At 44.1% G+C, this 20388-nt stretch overlaps 1 protein-coding gene across 1 annotated transcript in view; it reads right to left on the bottom strand.

Moving 5' to 3' along the window:
- The window catches only part of PEBP4 (phosphatidylethanolamine binding protein 4), a 79555-nt gene extending 60235 nt beyond the window's left edge, over positions 1–19320 (bottom strand). The window contains exons 1-3 of the mRNA XM_066593445.1: positions 19244–19320; positions 8037–8158; positions 5287–5419 (exon numbers count right to left, since the gene is read on the bottom strand). Of these exons, the coding sequence (XP_066449542.1) occupies positions 5287–5419; positions 8037–8152 (249 nt within the window). The 5' untranslated portion in view covers positions 8153–8158; positions 19244–19320. The remainder of the gene's footprint in view (positions 1–5286; positions 5420–8036; positions 8159–19243) is intronic.
- Between the last annotated feature and the right edge of the window lie 1068 nt (positions 19321–20388).

Here is a 20388-nt window from a genome sequence, read left to right as displayed (position 1 = left end):
AGAATAGCATTTAGTCTTCTTTCCAGAAGAAGAGAAGGGGGGATGGATCTGCCAAACGTTCACAACATATATAGAGCCATCCAGCTGACATATTGGTTGGATCTAATCCACCCTAGTAGAGACCCCATCTTACAAAAACTAGCTGCCAACACTCACGGAGACAACATAGTAGAAGACCTATGGACTCCCACCAAACACCGCTATACCGCCAAGAAATTCAGCCCCCTTCTGAAGGCCCCCTGTGAGACCTGGGACATACTGAGCCCCAACCTTGCGCCCATCCCCTTTCCAATAGCACCTCTGAGCACCATCTGCAGCATAATGGGGGTAGTTACAGACTCGAACATCAGAAACATATGGTTGGGAGTAGAGGACGCTAAAATAGCGGATGCCCAGGCACTAGCTGGGCTCTGCCCGAGGGAAGCAGGGCTGATCCTGACTGAACCTTCACGGCTCCTTCCTACACAAAGCACACATCAGCAAAATAACTGAAGATTTCCTTGGGAAACACAGGACAATTAGACCTTTAACCGCTTTTGAGAAATTCTTCTCAGAAGGCGCCCCTAAAAAGAAGCAAATAGCGAAAGCTCAAAGAAACTTCATCGACTCTCCCATAGGCCACAAACCTGCTTTCCTCACTTCGTGGGAAATGGAACTAAACATCTCCCTATCCCTAGAGGAAACAAAGCTTGTTCTGAAATTGGCCTTCGGCCTCTCCATGCGTTTCAATGCAAGAGACCCACTACAAAGCTCTTGTTAGATGGTACAGAACACCACAATGGCTGTACTCGCATAAACTTGCCACCCACGATAGATGTTGGCGCTGTGGCGCCAATGGCGGCTCATACCGACACATCTGGTGGGATTGCCCGGACGTTGTCCCGTTCTGGAGAGAGATCGAACGGTTAATAAAAAGCATTGGGCCAAACTTTATGCTGTCACCAGAAATAATCTTCTTGTGGAAACCCACACCTTACTTTCATCCACTGAAAGATAAATTGACCGCCCTACTTATAGATGCAGCAAAAGCGCTTATCCCGGCACTATGGCTACAAAAAACACCCCCCCCCCCCCCCCACAGTGTCCCAATGGAAGGACAAAGTTGATCTGATCTACAATTTAGAGGAACTCACTAGCTGGAAGAGAGGCACCCGGGAAAAATTCAGCAGGGAGTGGGAGTGGTGGAAGCGCATCTGCTGAACCCCAAATCGGGATTACCAGTCTTGCAGGGTACATGACTGAACCCCCCCCCCCCCCCCGACAACTTTGGGAGGACATGCCCCCCCCCCCGTTAAGGAGCCCCACCCATTCTTGTGGTGATCCTCTGCCAGACCGCGCTGGGGGGGGGGGAAGCACCCCGGACGTTGAAGACGACTTGTGGTGAGCCGATAGTGTAGAAAGTGACAGGGGCATAAGCCGGATTTTCCGGACCCCGGAAACCTTATGATACTGAGAGTGGAGTCAGAGAGAGCTTCTCCAGGAGGGGCAAACACGGAGGTACTACTTTAACTACCAACCCCCCCCCCCCCCGACCCACCTACCCCTATCCCTCCACCCTGTGTTAAATGTTATTTGGTTTAAGTGCGTGGTACGAAGAACAGCTGTTCGTTTTACTGTTGAGCTCCGGTATCCCCGGGAGACCCCAGGGTTTGCAGATTTAGACAAACACCGTACTCCCGTGTGAGACAGAAATGTCCAGACATCCCTAGAAAACATTATCCTGTGCCTGGGGTTGCCTGGGTATCGGAGGAAAAAAGTCTACTATGTTACGTTCTCAACATCCTTTGAATAGACTAGCCGCACGTTAGGCTATCATAGTTGATTAACTATAGGATATTCCTTGGACTACAGTGTTATATAAGCACAGTACCTGATATGTATCTGTAGAAAGACTGAATTACCTGTTTAATTGCACTGTATAAGACCCGCATTTGTCCAGGGTCCAGTTATAATGATTGTTATGAAAAATCTTTGAATAAAAAATATTTAAAAAAAAAAACAAACAAAAACAAAAGCCATTCCGCCATTTTTCAGTGCATCTTGTTTCTACGGCGCACAAACTGCAACAAAAGCGACAACTTTATTCTATGAGTCAGTACGATTACTACGATACCAAACCTGTATAGGTTTTTTATACTGTACTATTTTTCAAAGACATTTAATTTTTTTCAATTATTTTCTGCGGTCATCTTGTGCGCACAATAACTTTTCTATTTTTCCATCAACGTAGTTGAACGAGGGCTCATTTTTTGCAGGATGTCCTGTAGTTTCCAATAGTACCAATTCGGAATACATACAACTTTTTGATCGCTTTTTATAGCGTTTTTTTCTGGGAGAGTGCAACTAAAAAAGTGCATTTCTGGCGTTCTTTATTTATTTTTTTTTCGGACGATGTTCACTGTGTGGGAAAACTAAGTGCTACTTTGATAGATCGGACTTTTACAGACGCAGCGATACCAAATATGTATTTTTTTAGGATTTAGATTTTTTTAATATTACATATGGCAAAAAGGGGGTGATTTAAAAACTTTTATAACTTTTTTTACAATTAATAAAACTATTGATTTTTTTACTAAAAGTTCACGGAGCTGAGGAATGCAACAGTTTTATGATGTGTCTTATCACTAATGCACACAAGATAGAAATACTACCTCAACAGCACCACCTATTGGATGGAAACATTCTTACAATCAACTTCTGAATTTTTATAAGGAAAAGCAAAAAAAAAATGATTGGGAGGAGGACACCCGTCTTGACCTTCTTCTGACCTTCCATATTCCCCACTTATGCAAGAATCCCGGGCTGAGGTTCATTCCATTCTTGAGGGTATTAAACATGGCCATAAACTTGTACTCCCAAATTCTTCTGCAATGCTGTGACTTGAAGTTGCCCTTCAGTGTGATAACTCATCTGCTCTATGCCATGTCCGTGACTGCAAAAATATTTTGCCACAGGTTATTCCGTTTTTCCTCTCCAATCGTGTGGCGATGAGATCTCATCCAGGATCTCAGTTTTTGTCCTGTTTCCCCGATATAAAGCCCCCAATAGGACATTTACTGCAGGGGACCAGGGACAGAACATTGGATGTGGAACATGTGAATGTCCCCGGGATCTTATAGTCCTGCTGTGTGTTGGAGATTTGTATCCTGTCTGCGGTCAGTACATGTGAGCAGGTCTTACAGCTCCTTACGTTACAGGGGTAAGTTCTTGTGTGTCAGAGGGTAATGCACTCCTGATTATAGAGTTCTTCAAGTTAGGAGGTTGCCTGTAACACAGACGCGGAGGGTCCGGGAATATGGTTCTCAGACGGTCATCATCATTGTGTAAGGTGATGAAGTTTCTTTGTGGTTTTCCTTAGTACCTCTAGTTGCGGATTGTAGGTCACTACTAGAGGCACAATATTTTCTTTCCTTCCTTCTTGTATTGGAGTAGTTGATTTCTGGGTATCCTGGTGGCTCTGGTGATTTGGTCATCAATTGAGGTGGGATGGTAGCCCTGATTTATAAATATCCTTTTAAGATGGTGTAGATGTTCCTCTCTGTCTGTTGGGTTGGAGCAGATCTGGTTGTATCTAATGGCCTGGCTGTAGACAATGGACTTTTTGATGTCTTTAGGGTGGTAGCTGTCCCATCTAAGGTATGTGGGCCGATCAGTTTACGGTATAGGGATGTCTGTTACTGTATTTGTTGCAGCCATTCCCTGCTCCTTCACATGTAATCTCTAGGAGTGCCGCCTAGTTTACATTGCCTGAGCGTTTGTGCAGGAGTGGCTGCCTACACGTCATGCACCACATTCACCCATCTGTCCTGGTGAGTATATAGCCAGGTACCCAGCTTCAGCACTCATTTGGAGGCTTTTAGCTCTAAGACAGGTGTCTAGAGTAAGGCCGGCATCACATGATTATTTGTCAGTTTTTGTAAAATGAACAGTTTGCCTTTTTTATTACACATTTACCGCGCGCGAGGATATGTTCATACACAAGGGAAAAACAAACAAAAACACACCGATTGAAATGGCCAATTTGTCAAATGAGTTCCAAGTCTGTTCTTTTTCCCCCATACAATTATGCAGTTTTTCATGTATCTGATCATATTTAGTGTGCATTTGTGCATCCCCCATTGACTTCTATGGGTAGGAAAATAAGACATGCTGCTTGTGTGCAGCCGAAGTGTACAGGAAACATACGCGTGTTAATGAATTAATTGAAATCAATGGATTCTATTCACTGCATATTGCGTATACAGATTTCACAATTGCAAATACACCTCGGCGAATCCAGCCTTAGGAACCCATGCAATAAGGTTCACCTGGACATAGCGGGTGGGCCCACATGTTTTGATCAATATACATTTTATGAACCTTGTATTTTCAGGTTCCTATAAACAGTTATGCATTTTTTTCCTCAGATATTAAAATTTGTATAAATAGTGATATGAAAAGCCCTGCAAAGTTTAAAAGGGGTTGTCCCGCGCCGAAATGTTTTGTTTTTTTTTCAATAGCCCCCCCGTTCGGCGCGAGAAACCCGATGCAGGGGTTTAAAAAAAACAAAAAACGGATAGTACTTACCCGAATCCCCGCGCTCCGGTGACTTCTTACTTACCTTGCGAAGATGGCCGCCGGGATCTTCACCCACGGTGGACCGCAGGTCTTCTCCCATGGTGCACCGTGGGCTCTGTGCGTTCCATTGCCGATTCCAGCCTCCTGATTGGCTGGAATCGGCACACGTGACGGGGCGGAGCTACGAGGAGCAGCTCTCCGGCACGAGCGGGCCCCATTCAGAAGGGAGAAGACCGGACTGCGCAAGCGCGTCTAATCGGGAGATTAGACGCTGAAATTAGACGGCACCATGGAAACGAGGACGCTAGCAACGGAGCAGGTAAGTGAATAACTTCTGTTTGGCTCATATTTAATACACGATGTATATTACAAAGTGCATTAATATGGCCATACAGAAGTGTATACTCCAACTTGCTTTCGCAGGACAACCCCTTTAACTGGTCCTGTAATTCCACCGCACTTCCAGTGTATTTTTCCAAGCCATAACTTTTTCTGCATATATCACAGCACACTGGGATTTTTGCAAGTGTTTTTCCCATTGCTTACTCTATAGGTTTTTAGTTTGGGGTTTCCCCTATGAAGGCATTACAAAAAAAAAAGCCTATATTTAAGGAAGGCCTAATACATATGATAGTTTTCAGTCCCAACAAAGACCAAAAACCATCCACAATAACATTTGTTACCAATTACTCTATTCCGCATGGTCTTCACAAGACTCCTCCAACCTACCTTTTGGGCCTTTTGGTATGTAACGACTGGAGCGCCTCCATCCTTAAGCAGGCGCTGCGAGACGTTGTCACAATGTAGAATAGATTTGCAGGCCACATCCCCTATGTCTGGATGCACAACATGCAGATCATCACTAGGAGAGAGAATAAAAAAAGTGAACACCCTGTAGCTATAGTGCTCTGCTGCCCTAGCACAGAGGAGAAGCAACACTACTGTATACTACCCAATGCCAGGCAGCTGCAACCAAGGTCATATAGATCCAGTGTTACACCCCCAGCTTGTACCTGTCTACAGACATGTCACTGAGGCAGAAGGATCAGAGAAAAGATCCAAAAATAAGACACTGTCTACAGTGCAACAACAGTCCTGTGAATTATAGCAGCTTTTGACATTGCACAGCATAATTCTATTATAGATCAGCTGTAGCCCCCCCCCCCCCCTCCAACGTGAAAGGTGGCGAATATTTACCCAAGGGCTTAGTCACACAAGCTTATTATGATGTAATCAACATTCCACATTCGTGTTATCAATGTTTTTGATGAATAGGGGCTTAGATGAATAGGACATTTCACTACTACTAATATTGGTAATCCGTCTGAAAGCAAAATCAGTTTTATCTGAAACCGTTGCTACTCAAGATAATTATTTCCATAGGAATCAATGTAAATCCAATTTATTCTTTCTAGACATTCCAAAAAGCACAAACCACATATGATTGAAAATAAATATGGTCTTTAATACCACAAAAAACAATTAGTAAATATAAAACACTACTGTAAAGAATAGCTAAACATTTAACATGTTACTGCGTGTTATCTGTGGTGTTACATAGGACTGCAGGTTACATCACTACATCATCTGTCCTCAGTGGTATCACTGTTCTGTTACATAGGACTGCAGACAACATCTGCTGTATTATAGTACATCTGCCCTCAACGTTATCACTGTGTTCTCTGTGCTGTTACATAGGACTGCAAGTGACATCTGCTGTACTACAGTACATCATCTGTCCTCAGCATTATTACTGCGTTCTGTGTTGTTACATTGGAGTGCTATTGTACAGTACTAGTACATTACCCATAGTCTATGATGGAGAAGGGTGGGTTGCATTAGGAGCAGGAGGAGACGCCGAGCACAAGATCACGTGGGTTCAGCAGCAAGGTCACATGGGCCGGCACAAGCCGTTATTAGAGGCAACCAATGTTACTAGAGGCAAAGTTTGGCAAAGACAGACAGCCATACTTGAAATCTGCCTTAGTAAAGTTCAATGCTAGTAGAGGTTTTACTGTGTATATTTTTTTTTCTTAGAAGCAGAGTCGATATATTTCTTCTGACTCCACCAAAATGTGACTCTGACTCCACAGCCCTCTCTGTATGGCCCATTGGTGCAGAGGTTGACTTTGTTACCTATACACCTGCAGCCGATTGTCATGTCAAGCAGTGATGTGCAAGCCACACCGTATGTACTGCAGCATGAAGTCCCATCTAGGCGAATAGGATGGTTGATCTAGTATTAGGAAGGGTATATCTCCTTATTCAGAACCCCTGGAAGGTGGGAGATAATGGGGGTGATGCAGGCTGGTTTTCCTTTTGAGCCATTTGTGACCATGATGTAGCCTGGCTCCTGTAGGGGGCAGCTCTTTTCTTTGCTTATAAATGAAAAGTTGGGCATCTTTCTCAATAGTCTTCGTTTAAAATGTCTTACCTTTGTTGTTGCAGAGTCTGTACAACACTTGTATATGGCTGGGTATGCTGCTGCTTCAAACAGATCCAACACTACAATGCTACTGGTTGTGTTGGTTCTCTGCCCCCCTCCGTTTAATTGTTATACCCCTTTTAGAGCAGTAGATTCTTGCTTGCACTCCTGCAACCTGTTCAGAAAGGCCCATAATTGTTAAACATTCACTTTCAATTCCTATGTGAAAATAGGGAAGATGGAACAATACCCTCTGTAGCACCACCTGACTGCAGGAAGGCTGCCTTCCAATAGGTGGCGCTGCAGAGGTATTGTTCCATCTTGCTTATTTGCATATTACCCAGAGGAGCATGGATGGCCTTATAAGCCCCTCCCTCACCTAGGTGGTCTCCTAGAAACAATACTCTTCCTGACCAACACTGAGCGGGGAGTGTTTAAACGTAACAATAAGTGAAAGAACCAACAATTATTTTGTCCTGCTGAAACTGAACGACGAACGAAAAGTGCGCGATTCTCGTAAGTTGGATCATTGTTATGTTTAAATGCAGAATTAGTGTTCGGGGAGGGGGCGGAAGGGTTAATACAGCTTAAGGCTTCTTTCACACGTGTATATCGGACTTCGTTTTCATGAGCGGCCGCTATATGCCACCATCTGGAGCGTAGAAGCTCATTAACGGGAGCACAAATCTGCTGTTTGTGCGCCCATTCACATGGCATGGGCCCTGGCACATATATGCCGAAGCCACCATGCAGTCGCCCCTTTCTCCTCCCTCCCTCTCCTAGCAGGCTCACCTCTGCTCTCCTCCCCGCTCGTTCTTTGCAATGGGAGGGTGTGGGGTGGGGCCAAGTGCCACCCCATCCCACTTCCTCCCATTGCTAGCTGCAGACAAGGGGCAGGGAGGGATGGAGCCTAGCCCCCCCACCCTCTCACTTGTCCACAGTCAGCAATGGGATGAGGCGGGTCACCCCCTCCCATTGCAAAGAACAAGAGGGAGATGGAGAGCAGAGGGAGGGAGTTTAGCAGTCAATTTTAATCAATGATAAAACCTCTTACCAACAAAACTCTGCATCATCACCAGTTATCGGTTTAAGAACGCATGTAGCGTGGATTGTGGCGACGAGACCCAATAAGGACAAGCGGCACACGTGAAGCACCAACGCCTTCCACATGGTCACCTGGAGAGAGCACAGGAGTCGTTACATACAGATCAGTCATAAATTGTAGATACCCATTTAAAGGGTTTATCACAAAAATTACTTATTGCCTACCCACAGCATATGTGAAAAGTCTGATCACAAACAAGCCCCCCACTGAGCCCAATAACTGGGGTCCCATGTCCTTCTTACCGCACCTCCCTACAGTGATGTGGAGCGGCAACCGAGCACCTACCACCCTATTCATTTCAATATCGAGAAAGCCGAGTACAAGCAGTCAGTCATTCTGGGCAATCCCACTGAATCCCATGGAGCAGCACTGCATAGGATGGGGGTCTCAGAGGGAAGACCCCCACCAGACGTATGGCCTATGCTGTGGCCATGCAATAAGTCAATTTTGGAATAACCCCTTTAAAGGACTACACTACAGGAAAGTTTCTCATATGACTAGAAAAGACGATTATTACTCTTACAGGTAAACAGATTTTCTATTAACCTCCACACTACCAGGAGGATTTCCCTGACTCTTTTGGGACAGGAAACAATGTGAAAGTCCTTTAAATTAACCCCTCCAAGGCTCTTCTTCAATATCTCTCTTCGTACCACAAGAACCTGAAAAGACAACAATCCATACACACAAAGAACTTAAAACATGCTCATTTGGGTCAGAAAATAAATGTGATGCAAGAGGTTAATGGAAAATCCGATTACCAGTAAGAGTAATCATCTTTTCGCTAGTAACTCCACGACGGCACTACTAGGAAAAACAATTCTGAGGGTGTGACCATCAGCGGCAAAACTTGTTGGCCAAGACTCAAGTCTTTGTTTGTTTGAGACTAATTTGTAATGCCTAAAGACAATATTTTGCCTTGACCACAGTGCGGTCGTGCAAATTTGGTTTAAAGAAGTCATAGCACATTCTGTCCAAGATGCAGCCATTGCTCTTGTAGTATAAGCCTTTACAGAAGTAGGGGGGCTTAGCCATTAAAAACATTCCCCAATGGCTAAGGGTCCTTTTAGACAAGCCGTCTAAACAAGATGTCACCGGTAGCTCGTTATCTTGTGCCGCCTGTTTAGACAAGCGGATACATTGTTGGCTCGTTTAAACGAGAATTGTTCAGTCTTTCACCTTCGTTGTATTAGTGAATGAGAGGGACTATGACGGCTGATTAAACCGGACGATAAGCCAACGAGGCAACGATTGTTCTTACGTCTGCATAACATGAACCAAAAGGCAACGATTCTTTGAATATCGTTAGTCTAAAAGTACCTTAACCAAATCCAACCAGCGATTGTGGCTTTGCTAGCTCTACAAACCTGGTTAGGACCTTGGAACTTCAGGCAAAGTTTGTCATGCTGCCTAAAGGGACTGTTTTTTACTCATTTCAAAATAAGTTTTTTTTATTCTGCAAAAGTGGCTAGCCCTGCATCTGACAAACCTTTTGCTCTCTAGATTGAGAACCAAGCCCTTATGGGTGTAAGTTCAAGGATTTCCCCTAGAAAACTGAATGAGAGGAAACCAAGCTCCCCAAACAGAGGAATGAGAATGAGATCTGCCTTTATAGAGAAAAAAAAACACAAAAAAACCTTGGGAATTGAGAGAAAACAGGAATGGCACAGCAGATGAGCCGTCCATGACTGGGAAAAGGCATCCAGAGCTGATTGCTTGTCCTGATGGAGCTCTTTACTTGAGCATTTTGTCTTGTACCAACGGTGTACCCCATATTTCTGTCATCTGAAAAGAACCACCCCCCCCCCCCCCCCAAAAAAAAAACAAAAAACCTAATTGAGGGACCATTCCCCTTGAGAATGTGCCTGCTCTGGAAACCTGTGACTACATTTTTCTTCAGGAAGAGTAATGACCTAGCAGACTCAACGTCTGATCGAAACAGAGGATGCCGTAAGGAACAAGCTTGTTTTTGTCTGAACGTTCTCCAACTTTTCTGGGAGAAAGGCTGTATAGCTAGAAACCCCTTTTCTTTCCCCAGAACAAGGTCAGATTTGTCTGTATTTAGAATCCAACCTAGGGAAGACAAGAGACCCCGAACCTGTTGGACATAGTTGGGCACCATTTCTTTCGAACTTCTTACATAAAACCAGAAGATTGTCCTGGTAGAGGACTTATAATTCACAGAACATGAAGATGTGTTGACACCTTGGACTTTTTTTGTAAAGCTTCTGGGGGAGGTTGTCAGACCAAACGTTATAGCTGCAAACTGAAAATGAGGATTTTTTTTTTAAACCACTTAACATTACTGGATTTGAAGAAACATTTGATCCTAACAATGAAAATCTGCCTCCTGGTGGTCTATGGAGGCCAGCAAACCATTCTCAGTACATACGTTTACTTTTAAGGCGATTAAGTCGATCTTGAATTTCTTGCATTGTATAAACAGATTAAGACCTTTCAGATTTTAGAATTGCATGAAATTAGCCTTTGATTAAGAACATAATCTAGAAAAACCTTGAAGCTGTCTTTTTAAAGGAATTTTTATTTCTTTAGCCAAAAATTAATTAACAAACATACAGACATAAGCAACTGGCACCGTAGGTGCCAAATTTGGCAGCATGATACATTACATAGAAGTCAGGAAAAAAGTAATCGTTACCTGTGTATACATGCGCATTTTTTAGTTTTTTTGACACAATGCTTGGCTAGAACTCTTTTCATATATTTTAACTTTATCAATTATTACTAAACAGCAAAATTACGAAAAATAAGCTTAGAATGAATTAGCTGTAATAAGTCAGGAAAAAGGAAAAAAAGAAGAGGAAAAGGACCCCCCCCCCCCCCCCCTCCGCGCGCGCCTCTTTAAATTTTTTCTGCTCCTACAGTTTCTCCTTATAGAGTAGGATTTTGACTTAGAGGGCAAATTAAACAAATGTCCCTCTTTGTATCATCCCTCTCTCACTCCCCTTCTACCACCTAGCCAGGCTCTCCCACTGCTGTCGCAGGACAACTCACCCAACTACCCCAGATCTTATCGAATTCTTCAGGGCATCCCCTGGCCATATATGTCAATTTGTACATTGGGATTTCAGAATTAACCACCCGGACCCATGCATTCCTGGTCGTTCTCCCAGAGTGTTTCCAGTTAAGTAAGATTACATTCTTGGCATAGAAGAGTAACAATTTGTACAATATGCATGATGCTGCAGCCACCGGCAGGTCTCCAACAAGCCCAAAGAGGCACGTTCCAGGATGCATGATCCTCGGTGCCCCTAAGTGTGTTTCCATGAAAACAAGAACGTCCCTCCAGTAGCTTTGCAAGACTGCACACTCCCAAAACACGTGTATGACCGTCCCATCTGCAGCTAGACATCGCGGGTAAATCGCAGAAGAGAGCAGGCCCATGGTGCACAATCTGGAGGGGGTAGAATATATGCGGTGCAGAAACTTAACTTGAATAAGTTTGTCACTAGCGCTAACCAATGGGGACCAGATCCGCCTAGTATGTCCTCATCCTCCCCCGAGACCAGGTCAGGAATATCTACCTCCCATTTCTGTATGGCCCTCTCGCCTAGCGGGGCAAGAGGCTGCGCTATATGGGCATAGAAGCTCGACAGTAGTTTGACAAGGTTACACATCTGCGCCAGAAGCGGTCAGTCTGTAATACTGGAGTTGGCTCATTCCATTTAAAGAGGGAATTTAATTTTTTGAAAAAAAAAAAACACACACACGGCTTTGCCCGAGTTAATTTGGTACTGGTGTTTATCTGGTGTTCACACGGAAAATCTTATGAAGTCGTGGTTACTTTAGAGATACTGAGGAAAAAGATATGTTCACCATTTTGCATAGTTCTCTGCGTTACCCAGGAAACACCACGTGGAGGCAACCATGCGACGTTTCCTTTATATAAAATGACATCAGGAAGTGAGAGAATTAGATTACGTACATAAAATTTGGACACTAATTCTTTTGCGCATAGAATTGAATAATCGAGTTGGGACCCATTAACTTTTCATATTTATGACGTAATCAATGCTCGTGCCAAATTTCATGTTTCTATGACATTAGGAAGTGAGAGATTTAGATTATGTACGTAAAATTTGGACGCTAATTCTTTTGCGCATAGAATTGAATAATGGAGTTGGGACCCATTAGCTTTTCCTATTTATGACATAATCAATGCTCGTGCCAAATTTCCTGTTTCTATGACACCGAAAAGTGAAGAAATTGCATTCCGCACGTAAAATTTAGACGCTAATTCTTTTGCGATAGAATTGAATAATCGAGTTGGGACCCATTAACTTTTCATATTTATGACGTAATCAATGCTCGTGCCAAATTTCCTGTTTCTATGACACAACGGAAAGTGAAAAAATTACATTCCGCACGTAAAATTTGGACGCTAATTCTTTTGCGCATAGAATTGAATTTAATCTGAAGGCAATTATCCACTTCCTCTCGAATCATCTGTCATATAATTAAATAGTGACGGGGATTGACACGTTCCCCACACACTTAGTCTAACTTTTTATAGTCTGTCCCTAAAACTCTCGTATAAATCCCATTACTTAGTTGGACCGCGCTCTAGAGACTCCTTCCTGCTAAGTAGTCACCGCTATTGGAGCATCGTGGAGTCCAACAAATGCCAGACCACAGCCTGGGGCATTTGTCAGACTGGCTACATGACTCATGCCTAGAGACCCAAGGGGACTTGGGCACAATGCTGCCCCAGGTCTCAACACCAGCCATCCGGCCGGAATGCAAATCAACAGGGGATTCCAGGATTGACTTCCACTCCTCCCAAGGGACAGGAAGCAACTGGAGAAAAAGAGTGAAAGGGGTTAATTTAAAGACTTGTTTCCTGTCCCAGGGGAGGCGGGTAAATCCTCCTGGCAGAGCTGGGAAAATCTAAAGTTAATTGTCAAAAGATGTAACATGATTGTATTCTGATAGCAGGTAAAGCCACGGTTACACCCCACCTCTTTAATAAGCAGTCCGCTCCCCTATAAAGCAAACATTTACACCAATCACTGGACCATCACATGTCTGTCCACACAACATTTACCCTTTATGGTGAACCTTCTAAAGGGAAGCCAGAAGTGTGAACATACGGTTCATTTAAAGGTCTTCTGGACATTTACTACTGATTACCTGTCCTCAGTAATTGATCAGCAGGGATCTGCCACCAGCAATCAGCTGATCCTAAGGGGCTCGCTGCCAGTGCAGCCGAACCAGACGTAGTCATCGGGGTCAGAGTAGGATGTGTAATACAAAGGCTTCACTCCCGTTGGAATCAATAGGGCCAAAGTCTTCCAATTACACTTCTGGCTTGGGCTACTGATGTGGACATGCAGCTCCACCGCACAACAGCGGGACGGAGGATCAACTGATCGATGAGGAATGCGAGTGGCAGATCCCCACCGATCAATTATTGATAACCTATCCCAAGAACAGGTCATCAGCAGTAAATACCCAGAAAACCCCTTTTATGCTGGTGTAGGCTTTTTTTTTTTTTAATTACACACTGAATGTCACCCTTTATTAGAGACCCTGGCCCTTTCACGATTGGAGCTTCCCTGCATGGGAATTAGATATGTGACCCTGAAGCGCAGAATTAAAGTCATGTGACAGGTTTTAATCCGAATCCACATTAAAGCCCATTTACACGCAAAGAATCGTTCGAAAGATATTCTTTGAGCAATTGTTTTGCATAAACTGCTAATGGACACTAATGTCCATTAGCAGCTTATCACCTTTATTTTCATGAAAAGAAGCTCCAGGACCTGTATGCAGAGAATGGGTGGTCTGTTCTCCCCATTCAGCTCCTTTGTTCTGCCATCGGGGTTTCTGTTGAATACAATGTAATCAGCAGCTCCCGTGGAGAATACAGCACCATGGACAGCGAAGAGCATGCGGTCTGTTATCTTCTCTTCAGCTGAACGATCGTTTAACCGAAGAGTGAAAGACAGGCGCATTTACACACAATGATTATCACTCAAACAATGGCTTATGAGCGAATTTTGAGAGATAATTGTTGTGTGGGCCTCAGGACTGGAACATCCAGCAATCTGAGCGACTTCCAACTTCCCGGCTCTGGTCATTGGTGCTAGACTAACCAGAGCCGGGATTTCACTGCCAACCTTGTGGGGGTTTTCTGGTGCAGAGTTGACGAGTATACAGAGAATGGTGTGATCGAGGAAAAACATCCAGCAATAGAGGATCTTGGGAATGGAAACAACTCCATTGACAAAAGGGGTCAGAGGAGGATGTCAAGAATCATTTGTACAGTTGCTGCAGTCAAGAAATTTGCAGCCAGCACCTCCACCTAATTGGCTACTACAAGAAGCTTCCTGTCCGCAGGGGCAGATATTCCTGCAGAACTACAGCAGCTAGTGGAATCTATTCCATGATAAATTGCTGTTCTAAAGACCAACAGAGGTCCAACACACTACTAGATGGGAGTCTCCAAATGGCCAGTGTATGTCAAGTAGTGTTGTCTGCTATAGATAGGACCTCAAGAAGACATTTATGATGGCTCAATACATTATATACATTTGGAAATTAGTGTATCTGTATATCTTGTCCAGCCAGAGTTGTAGAACAGGAATGGACAAACCATGGTCACCATTGGACACCATCCATGGCAGTGGGATTTTAGTTCTTGGACTTCATGCAGCCTTGAGCTTTCACCCAGCGCCACATGTATAGAACTGGATTGGGTCACTCAGCAATCACTGTGTGCTCCTCCTGCATGGAGTCCTGCTCTGACTACTCGGGAGGGGCAAGAGCAGTCTCAGCAGGAAGGACCCTGAGAGGTCCAAAAGCTTGCTATAACATCATGTATTTTTGTTAGCCATTAAAAGGAATCTACAGGATTACTTGATTTCTCTTACTGAGAACAATCAAAAGGGAACTTAATCAGATTTTAGTAATGGAAGCCAAGAGCAGCTCTGCGGTATTGACCGTAACTTTGACGGCTTTCCAATATTGTTTCTTAAAACTTAATAAAACCTTACCTTAGTAAGCAGAGTTTAAAAAGTTTTCCCGCACCACATGCAAATGAGGCAGAACAGTCTAGTGGGCGTACCAGACCGTCTCTGCTAGCCTGTTCGGCCGATAACCCTTACCTTTTCTGATGGGTGACACAGTAGGAAGTGTTACGGGCAGCAAGTAGGCCCACCGTGCCGACCAGCCGGCTTGGCCTGAACCACAACTGGTGTGGTCAGCAGCTGACCCCGATGGACAAAGGTACTGGAGCAAGGCACAGTGAAGCAGACAGACCTATAAGCAGGGGCAAGAGCTAAGATACACCTAGTGCAAGCTAGGACAGAGGACACCAACTGGACAATACAAGATGGGAAGGCCCCTGCCTAGAAACAGGGTAGAAGTCTTGACAAGAACAGCCCCGGGGTCTTCACCTCAGGATTGACTCTGGGATGTACTGAACATGGGACACACCGCAGTACACACTAAACACAGGACAGACAAAGAGGGGACAAAGCCATAGTCAGTCCTATCTCGTGACGGGACTCGGAAGTGGGAAATTTTTGTTGGCGGTGTTTGCAATGAGCAAACAAAAATAATTCTCTATGGGGCTTTGGGTGGGAAAATACCCATTCACAGCATTTTTTGTCTCACACGCAACAAAAATGAGCCTGAAGAGCCCTGTGTTGTTTCGGAAGCTCGCTGTAACATCATGTATTTTTGTTAGCCATTAAAAGCTATCATATCTACAAGATTACTTGGTTTCTCCTGCTGGGAACAATCACATTTTGCTCTACTGGCTAACACTGGACCAAACCTTGGTTTTCATTATACCTAATAGAGGGAGATAGTGCCGCTAAACAGGTGACACCCGCGGGCAATAGCCTTAGCAGACTACCTATCAAAAAACAGTATGACGTAATAAAGCTATAGCATTACGTCATACTGCAGGAGCGATCAAAGCATCGCTGGTTGTGGTCCCGCAGGGGGACTAAAAGAAAGTGTAAAAATAAGATCAATAAAATTTTAGTAATTATTAAAAAAAGTGCAAAAAAACCCTTTTGCCATATTTGCAATTAAAAAAAAAATAAATAAAAATAAACCAAAAATATGTGTTTGGTATCACTGCATCCGTAAAAGTCCGATCTATCAAAGTAATGTATTATTTACCCCGCACGATGAATGTGGTCCAAAAAATAAATAAAAATAAAGAATGCTTGAAATGCACTTTTTTGGTCACCCTATCTCAGAGAAAAAAAATGTAATAAAAACCGATCAAAAAGTCAACTGTATACAACGGGACGTACCGCACAAAATGAGCCCTCACTCAACTATGTCAACGGAAAAATAAAGTTATTGTGCGCAGAAAATGGACAAAAAATCATTTAAAAAATTAAATCTTAAAAAAAAAAAAAAATACAAGTTTGGCATCGTAGTAATCATACCGCCCCATAGAATCAAGTTATCGGGTCATTTTTATTGCAGTGTGTACGCCGTAGAAACAGGATGCACCAAAAGATGGTGGAATGTCATTTTTCTTCCATTTCTCTCCGCTTAGAATTTTTTAAACGTTTTTCAGTACATTATATGGTACATTAAATAGCACCATTGAAAAATACAACTCGTCCTGCAAAAAACAACAAGTCCTCACACAGCGACGTCTATGGATAAATAAAGGAGTAATGTTTTTTTTTGTTTTTTTAAAGGGAGCATGAAAAAATCAAAATGGAAAAAAGCAAAAAAAACGCAGACACTAAGGGGTTAATAGCCTGCGTTATATGACAGACATGGAGGCCTTTGTCAGGCTTCTGCCTGCAATGGAGGCTCCTTGGTTCCCTTGCAATTGCATTATTGGGTGCTGATGAGAGACAGAAAGAGACCCCTCTTACATTCTGCAGTTGTAATTGTGGCATGTAATGGGTTAATCTGCCAGGATCTGAGGTTTCTCTTATCCCACCAGTTACAGCAGGAACCTGGCCGTCAGCTGAGCCACTGCCGTAAAGAGAGGTAGGACGATTTAAAGCTAGTTAGTGACTGCCGTAAAAGGCGTATTGCTGGCCACTAAGGGGTTAACTCTCCTCCACATATTGTGGAATTTCTTCAGAAAAATCCAGTGAAAACTTAGCAGCTTTTACAGTGAAGAAAGCAACTTCCTGGTTCTCAATATCTCTGCTTGCAGTCTTGTAATGGGAACCGTCACATCCTGGTCATGTGATCACCAATCGCTCTCCGGCGGCAAGAGGAAATCTGGTAAACCAAACCAATATGCAAGAAAGCTGCAGAGCCCATCACAGCGAGTAAAGCTTGTGAGTCACAACATGGAAAACCCCTTTAAGTGCCCTCACCAGGCGGCACACACTGGTAGGGTCATCCATGGCATGGATGGGAAACACACTAAAATGCATGGATTTTAAGCACATTTACCCTTTTATAGCCTCGGCACAATATACATTTTAATGCACTTTGATCCGTTTTGACATGAAATTGTCCACTTTTTATCATAATCTTTATTAAATGCCAGTTTGGAATTCGATACCAGAAAAGCTGGGAGAAAGACCTGCGTGAAATACGCAAACCCAGACGTTTTCCACTGACTGCAATATGACTAAAAAGTATACATTTTGGGACAGAAATATGAAACAGGCCATGTATATGTTGCCTACGCTTAAAGGGGTTGCAAACAATCGATGTCTATCCCATCAATAGTAGATTGGTGGGCTCAGGCGTCCAGGAGCCCTGCTCTTCAGCTGTTCTCTTGTCAGTGTGCTCATGCAGGAAACAGACAGCTCTGTTCTCTCTGCAGTGGCCAGGCTTGGTACTGCAGGCTAAGTTCCCACTGAAATTAATGCATGTAATACCAAGTCAGGCCATGGAAGTGGGAACGGAGCTGTCTGCTTCCTGCATGAGCACACCAGCCCAGAAACTAGCCGATTCTGTGGGGGTCCCTTGCAACCTATTTCTTGCCTATTGTGAGGATAGTCCATCTATAATAGATGTAAAACTCATGGATTCGTTGGCTGAATCGGGCCCACTATCATTTTATGTGGCCTGCAAGGTCCGGATGCAGAAGGACCGGCTCTCTGCTTTCCCCAGAGAACACAGCCAGCTCATGGAGCGGATGGCATCTTCAATTCTGAGCTGGTACACACCGATCTGTTCATTGACTAACAGGTGGTGGCACAGCTCTGCCAGCCTCACCCGGCACCCTAGCCACCCTCCAAGGTAGGAAGCTCAGGGCTAAAGAGGTGGCAGGGGAGAAACCCCATCATAGTGCAGAGAGTGCCACCGCCGTGGTAAGGGGTACTTACATTTAGGGCTCAGGCATTCTGGTGGATACAGTTCTGTGATACTCATTTGGACCTTCCTGTGTTTTTTGCACATGTAATCAAAACTTTTTTTGATGTGCGCAAAGAAAAAAAAAAAAATTGTAAGACGCCCCCATAAGTTTCTCTACATACGTAAACAACCGTGTATTGTCTTCACCGCGTATTTACGAGATCCCATTGACTTCAATGGGAAGTTTCTGTGTGTAATATGGGCCAAACATGCTGCAATATTTTTTTCAACTGCATTAAAAAAAAAAAAAAAAAAAAAATTTGAATACCCCCCTGCAAATCAATGAGCTCTAACAGTCCATATTACATGAGTCATACAGAGCGCAGATACACCCATGTGAATGAGCCTTCCCCTTTAAAGGCAACTAAAGCATTGATTTGGTCATCCGTGAAGAACAGACACCCCGCTTTAGTCTACAGCTGGGCAACCCCTTTAACCCACGACAACCTGCAGATGAACGAAATGCTAGTTTTTGGGGCATTAAAACATGCATTTCATGGATGACCGCACAACAGTGCAGAGGGCCTTTAGAAGAGGGGGCAGTATGGTGGCAGTGCCCGCTGCATAGAGGTCTAGATCTAAAACTGCACCTACCGGTTGGACCACCGGTATCATGATATCAGTAGTCCTACTGGAAGGGAATAGATGCAGTATATACCCATACAGAGGGCATTCTCTGCACCCACCTGGGTGCCATGTCCACACCAAGTACCTTCTGTGACCGCACCTCCTTATATAGGGAGAGTATATACCATGCACATTGCACAGGGGTTCACCAGCAGCCATGTGATGCAATATACCGCCCCCTGCTGTAAACAGACCGCGCAGTGACTGACCTGCAACTTGCTCCGCTTCTCTCGGCCGTCCCTCTAGCCCCGCTCCCTGCTCAGCTGACTGCTTTATTTTGACAGCAGTCCCGCCCCTCCACGTGGCTAAGAGCTGATTGGCTGTAAGCATGTGCTGTCCGATTGGTCGCGGCTGCTGTTAATCAAGGTGGCTGCACAAGTGCATCATGGGGATTGTAGTCCTGCTGTTCTCCGTGTGTGTATACGTTATAATACAGACAGAGCGGTCTTATGTTCTGTATACAGAGCTGCACCCGATGTGCTGCGGTGCTTGCTATCATTGCAACAAGTATATATACATGATATCTATCTATCTATGCAAATAGCGGCTGTACAGTGTATAATGAACAGTTCTGAAGTGTTATAATATACTGGGTGGTCGTGGACTAGTAGGCCAGCACCACACTCTTATGGAAGCTGTCTAAAAGAAAAATCTGGACTTTGTTGTCCATAGCAACCAATCACAGCGCAGCTACCCTTTCTTATACTGCTGAGGTAAAATGAAAGCTGCGCTGTGATTGGTTGCTATGGGCACCACAATCTTAGCAAAGCTGTCTTTATTGCCCATAGCAACCAATCACAGCGCAGCTTTCATTTTACTTCAGCAGTATTAGAAATGAAAGCTGAGCTGTGATTGGTTGCTATAGGCAACAAATCCATTTTTTATTTTAGCTTTCATAAAACTGTGGAGCCTGGCTAATTTTCTGTGCCTCTTCCCCCCTGTACTCTGTGTTTTGCTTCCGTTCCTCAAGACCTCTGCTTGCTGTCAGCAAATTGCAATCTTTGTTTACCTCCAAACACAGAATCTCGGCCCTGGTTGGGTGGTTTCACACAGTAGTTTGCAGAAAAACGCCACATTTCTCAGGACCCATTCAAATGGGCGTCTGCGAGTCGTGGCCGAGATTTTCAGACAGCGGACATTGATGTCTAATTTTGGTCCGTGATGCAGACCGGAATAAGACGTGCTGTGAATTTCTTCACATAGACTATAGGTGCATGAGGAAAGTATGCCGGCACCCGAAACTTTTCTTCCGAGCGGGCAGGTACTCGCTAAGGGCAATACTCGCTCGAGTAATTGCCCTTAGCGAGTATGCTCGCTCATCTCTAGTGACCAGACATCCCGCTTTAGGTGGAAC

Source organism: Eleutherodactylus coqui, chromosome 2 (genome assembly GCF_035609145.1).
Source record: "Eleutherodactylus coqui strain aEleCoq1 chromosome 2, aEleCoq1.hap1, whole genome shotgun sequence".
Taxonomy (NCBI): Eukaryota; Metazoa; Chordata; class Amphibia; order Anura; family Eleutherodactylidae; genus Eleutherodactylus; species Eleutherodactylus coqui.
This window is presented reverse-complemented; position numbering and strand designations above follow the sequence as displayed.